Source organism: Narcine bancroftii, chromosome 8 (assembly GCF_036971445.1).
Source record: "Narcine bancroftii isolate sNarBan1 chromosome 8, sNarBan1.hap1, whole genome shotgun sequence".
In the NCBI taxonomy this organism is placed as follows: domain Eukaryota; kingdom Metazoa; phylum Chordata; class Chondrichthyes; order Torpediniformes; family Narcinidae; genus Narcine; species Narcine bancroftii.
In genome coordinates, this window is record NC_091476.1 from 142,304,174 (window position 1) to 142,309,830 (window position 5,657).

At 56.6% G+C, this 5,657-nt stretch overlaps 1 protein-coding gene across 3 annotated transcripts; it reads right to left on the minus strand.

The window, feature by feature from the left end:
* Window positions 1-3,257: 3,257 nt before the first annotated feature.
* Window positions 3,258-5,376, minus strand: LOC138741865 (G-protein coupled receptor 3-like). Of its 3 annotated transcripts, none has more exons than XM_069896110.1 (2): window positions 5,225-5,376; window positions 3,258-4,526 (listed from the first exon to the last, which is right to left on the minus strand). In XM_069896110.1, exons 1-2 carry the CDS (start codon window positions 5,309-5,311, stop codon window positions 3,540-3,542), a joined length of 1,074 nt encoding a protein of 357 aa, XP_069752211.1. In that variant the 5' UTR covers window positions 5,312-5,376; the 3' UTR covers window positions 3,258-3,539. The 3 variants fall into 3 exon arrangements, with proteins under 3 accessions (XP_069752211.1, XP_069752213.1, XP_069752212.1); XM_069896112.1 differs by having other exon boundaries at window positions 5,278-5,362; XM_069896111.1 differs by having other exon boundaries at window positions 5,159-5,317.
* Window positions 5,377-5,657: the final 281 nt, after the last annotated feature.

Below are 5,657 nucleotides of genomic sequence, written 5' to 3' on the forward strand. Positions count from 1 at the left end.
CAGGGAGGTGGTCCAGGATGGGTGCAAAGCAGGGAGATGGTCCAGAGGGGAGAGGTGTTCTGTGGTGGAGAAGTGGCCCAGAGCAGGGAGGTGGATCTGGAGCAGGGAGGTGATTCTGGAGCAGGGAGGTGGATCTGGAGTGGGGAAGTGGTCCAGAGAGGGGAAGTGGTCCAGAGAAGGGAAGTGGTCTGGAGTGGGGAAGTGGTCTAGAGCGGGGAGGTGATCAGGGGCAGGGAAGTAGTCCAGAGGAGAGGTTTGGGGCCTGAGAGGTGGTCCAGTGTGGGGAAGTGGTCTGGAGCAGGAAGGTGGTCCAGGGCAGGGAAGTTGTCCAGAGCAGGGAGATGGTCTAGGTGGGGTGGTGCCACTTGGACATTTGCTTCTATTCTTACCCTGATGCCAGACCGGTGACATGGTGATAACTGAGTATCTTCAGGAAACAGCTTCTCGCCTGCAGGCCACCATGGTGGTGGCGCATCCCCTGGTCGAACCTCTGGTCTGATGTATCTGCGCCTTGTCGCTTGGTTGTGGACAGTGTGTGTAGGATGAAAAGAGAGAGGGAGAGAGGGGAGGAGGGAGGGAGGGCGAGGGGGAGGAGGGAGCGGGTGTGAGAAAAGAGGAGGGAGGCAAGGGGAGTGACGGAGAGAGGGAGGAGGAGATCGGGAAGGGGATGGAGGGACGGGGAGGGAGAGAGGGAGGAATTCCCCAGGACAGGGGACAAGACGTGAATGGAACATCACGAGACTCCGCAGCTGCCGAGGTCTGAGGGCTCTATGTCCTAGGCAGACACTCCGTCCCTAACCCAGCGCCACTGTGGGCTCTGCCGGGAGCAGCAGAAAACCTGAAGGCGACCGCGCCGCCCTCGCTGCACGGCGATCCCGGGGGAAGGGCGAGAGCCTGAGCGGGAAAGTCGGTGCAGCGCTAGCACCAACTTCTGGGCTCAGAGACGAGACGGAGGGCCGGGCATGATGTTGCCGTTTCGTGTCTATTAGTTAACATGCATGTCCAAAATCAGTGCAGAGTGTTAGTTGGCTGCAACTCGTATTTTAGAAAATGTAGTTTGTGATCTCTGTGGGCAGGTTGGGGTCACAAGAAGAATTGGTGCTCAAGGGATCAAGCAGAGTAGGTTGCAAGGTCTGCCGGGCTAATGATTTTGTTGTGGGAGAAAGCGTCCGCTCCAGTCCAATCCAAAACCCGCACAGAGCAGGCGGCGTAACTCCCTCCCCCCCGCATACAACTCGCTCCTCATACCCACAGCTCTGTACGTGCACCGTCCACGGTCAGTGCAACGCTTTGACAGCGACCGGGTCAGGGGTTCGAATCCCTCGCTGGCTGTAAGGAGTTAGTACATTCTCCACATGTCTGCATGGGTTTTCCCCGGGGACTCCCGTTTCCTCCAACCCTTCAAAAAAATACTGGGGAGTGGGGGTTGTAGGTTAATTGGGCGGCACGGACCCTTGGGCTGAAATGGCCTATAAATTGAAATGAATTCACTATGCGCACCTGTGAACTCGGCCAACTGATACATTTTCTGAGTGTGGATGGACACTCGCTCGGTCGCCAATGCTTGGTTGAAAATTTAAAAAAACCCTTGCAGATGCATTTGTGATAGACTTGACAGCGCAGGAAACAGGCCCTTCTCGTCCCCCCGACCTCTTTATTACTCTGCCTCATCCCATTGACCTGAACAGTCCAAATCCTCCCATCCTGTCGAAATTTGTCCGAAATGTTCAAATTGTGCTCGCATTCACCACTTCAGCTGGCAGCTCGTTCCACACTCCCACCACTGTCTGCGTGAAGAGGTACCCCCCCACCATTGTCTGCGTGGAGGTTCTCCCCACCACTGTCTGCGTGAAGAGGTCCCCCCATTGTCTGCGTGAAGAGGTTCCCTCCCCCACTGTCTGCGTGAAGAGGTTCCCCCCCCCCACTGTCTGCGTGAAGAGGTTCCCTCCCCCACTGTCTGCGTGAAGAGGTTCCCTCCCCCACTGTCTGCCTGAAGAGGTACCCCCCCCCATTGTCTGCCTGAAGAGGTTCTCCCCACCACTGTCTGCGTGAAGAGGTTCCCTCCCCCACTGTCTGCGTGAAGAGGTTCCCTCCCCCACTGTCTGCGTGAAAAGGTCCCCCTCCTCCACTGTCTGCGTGAAGAGGTTCTCCCCACCACTGTCTGCGTGAAGAGGTTCTCCCCAGCACTGTCTGCGTGAAGAGGTTCCCCTCCCCCACTGTCTGCGTGAAAAGGTCCCCCTCCTCCATTGTCTGCGTGAAGAGGTACCCTCCCCCACTGTCTGCGTGAAGAGGTTCCCCTCCCCAGCACTGTCTGCGTGAAGAGGTTCCCCTCCCCCACTGTCTGCGTGAAAAGGTCCCCCTCCTCCATTGTCTGCGTGAAAAGGTCCCCCTCCTCCATTGTCTGCGTGAAGAGGTTCCCTCCCCCAGTCTGCGTGAAGAGGTTCCCCTCCCCCACTGTCTGCGTGAAAAGGTCCCCCTCCTCCATTGTCTGCGTGAAGAGGTTCCCTCCCCCACTGTCTGCGTGAAGAGGTTCACCTCCCCCACTGTCTGCGTGAAGAGGTTCCCCTCCCCCACTGTCTGCGTGAAGAGGTTCCCCTCCCCCACTGTCTGCGTGAAGAGGTTCCCCTCCCCCACTGTCTGCGTGAAGAGGTTCTCCCCACAACTGTCTGAGTGAAGAGGTGCCCCCCCTCCCCACCACTGTCTGAGTGAAGAGGTGCCCCCCCTCCCCACCACTGTCTGAGTGAAGAGGTGCCCCCCCTCCCCTCCCCTCCCGAACATTTCCCCTTTCCCCAGGTCCTCTTGGTTTGGATCTCACCTGTCCTCAGCAGAAAAAAAGCCTCCCAAAACTTACTCTGCCTCTACCCCTCATAATTATCTATTGAATCGCCCCTCATTCTTCTACGTTCTAACAATTTAATTCAACAAATTTTAGTTGAGTCGTGTCTAAATTGCTATTAAATTAGCCACACGCCACTGTAAACGTCCAATTCGGCCCGACGAGGCCGCGACATTTTTAAAGGGAAGGGAAGGGGGGGGGGGGCAGGAAACCGGATCCCCCTGCGCTGTCAAGGCGATGCCCTGCTCCGCCAACCGTGCCGCCCCAAGAATGGTCATTCACATTTGTCCGCACCAACTGGAGTTGAAACTAGCTTTTTAGTTGAATTAATAGTGTCTGTGGAATCGTGCAGAGAAACGTTATTTTTCTATCACAAATTATGACCTTTTTATTGACTATTGTAAACAAGAATACATCTGAATTCTCAAAAAAAATCACAAACGACTATTTTTTTAATAAACTCTGTTGTGCAGTCAAGGACTGGGTTCAAAGTGCTTAGTATCTCAGACAGTTCGTTTCCAAAAACGATTGTGCAAATTCCACTGCAGCAGATGGGAGTCCATGGCTCTCCTGCTGTTGGTCCGTTTGCAAGGGGTCTGCAGGCAGAGCACCCCAGTTCGTTCCCCAATCACCGAGTGGGGGGGGTTTATTATTTTAGTGCAACGTTCCGCAGTGGCGGAGCTTGACCTTGGCTGTGCCAGCGCTACACGTCGCTGGGCCACCTCGAGCGAAAGGGGCGCTTGGACGAGAAGCAGCCACAGCACACGGTCCACAGCACCTTCTGGATGTCATGGTTGCGGTAGGCGTAGATGAGCGGGTTGATCATGGAGTTGTAAATGGCCGGCAGGAAGGTGAGATAGGTGTAGAGGCTGGGGGAGGTGTGGTCGCCCATCAGGCAGTAGATGGCGAAGGGGAACCAGCAGACGGCGAAGGCGCCGAGGATGAGGGCCAGCGTGGAGATGCCCTTCCTGGTGGTCACGTCGTGCGGGCTGGCGAGCAGGTGCCGCTGCAGGGCGATCTGGTGGGCGTGCCGGCACACGATCTTGCACACCTGCATGTAGAGCTGCAACATCATGCCGAAGACCATGAAGAAGGACACGGAGAGGATGATGAGGTTGTTCTTGGTGAGCGGCCGCACCACGCCGCACGCCGTCGGCTGCCCGACGCAGTTCCAGCCCAGCACGGGCAGCAGCCCCAAGCCCACGGACACCCCCCAGGCCAGCAGCAGCATGAGGTACGTCCTGGTCACCGTGCGCTCCGAGTAGTAGGTGAGCGCGTTGTACAGCGACAGGTAGCGGTCCACCGTGATGGCCAGCAGGCTGCAGACCGAGGCGCTGAACGAGGCCACCAGCAAGCCGACGGTGAGCAGCCGCACCAGCTCGGAGCGCACGCAGTAGAGGAAGACGAAGTGAAGCAGGAGCCCGAGGCCGGCCAGCAGGTCGGCCGTGGCCAGGCTCGCCACCAGCAGGAACATGGGCGTCCGCAGAGCCGGCGTGTGGAATATGACGGCCACCACGATGGCGTTCTCGCAGGAGATCACCGTGCCCGAGACGCACAGCACAATGTCCCAGGGGTTGAGGAAGGCTGGCTGCGCCGCCAACTCCAACGCTGGCCCCTCTTCCCTGGACACCGACCAGCCCGGCTGAGCAGCACTGGAGTTCTTAGAAATATTCTCGTTCATCTCCTCGACCTGCAACCACAAGACACGCAGTGAATTAGATTGCGGTGAAAACACCAAATTCTGCAGATGCCTCAAGCCCGAAACGTTGGTTTGTTATATAAAACACCCAGGTCCAGCCTACATTTTGCTCGTTCCTTAATGAACGGCTCAAGCAGAAACGTTGGTTATGCATCTTTATAAAGGACCCTGTTTGCCCTGCTGAGTTTCTCCAGCACTGTGCTTTTAGTTGTACATAACTCGCAGCGACCACAGGAGATAAAGATGTATTACCGACGATCTTCAAGATATAAAACCCCAGACAGGCGTGGATCAGATTGCATCCTGGCCCAGATTTCAGGCACGAACCTATTTCATCTTGCTTGCCCAGACCAGCACCTTCTCCCCCCACCTCCCACTCAGAAACACCAGGTCCAGATGCGTGTCATGGGCGTAAAACACGAAAGTCTGCAGGCACCGTAGTTGAAGTAAAAGCACAAAATGCTGGAGAAACTCAGCAGGTCAAACAGTGTCCATTGCAGAGCAAAGATATAGAGCCCTTCAGCAAGGTGTGAGCAAAATGTAGGCATATCTTGATGAAGGGTTCAAGCCCGAAACGTTGGTTATGGGTCCTTATCTTTGCTCTATAAAGTACCCCATCTGACCTGCTGAGTTTCTCCAGCGTTGCGTTTACCCCTGGCGAACTAGCGGACGCTGGCATTCACCCGCACCTTTCCCTTGCAGAAACAACGCTGCCACTTTGCAATCCATGCATCGCCTGTACCTTCTGCTCCTGATGGTGCCCGTTCGCGTTGCATGTGCCGATGTGTGTTGTTGTGGGGCTCTGCAAGCGCCTCTACCCCGTCCGTTGCCGCTCTCGCTTTTGTACATCAGCCCCTGACTCACCGCCTGCTCCAGCACCCCAGTGACGTCAGCAGGGCGGGGGCGCGCGCCGCATGCTAATGAGCTTCATTCATAAAGTTGAGAGGGGACTCCCGCCCTCTGCATAGCGCGGCGGGGAAGGAGGAAGGGAGAGCTGGTAGGGGTTACAGAGACGGAGGACTGTGACAGAGACAGAGTGGGGTGTTGGGGACCCGGTGGGGATTAGGGTTACAGAGACGGGAGGGGGGGGGAGAAGGTAACGAAAGAGGGGAGGGAGGGATG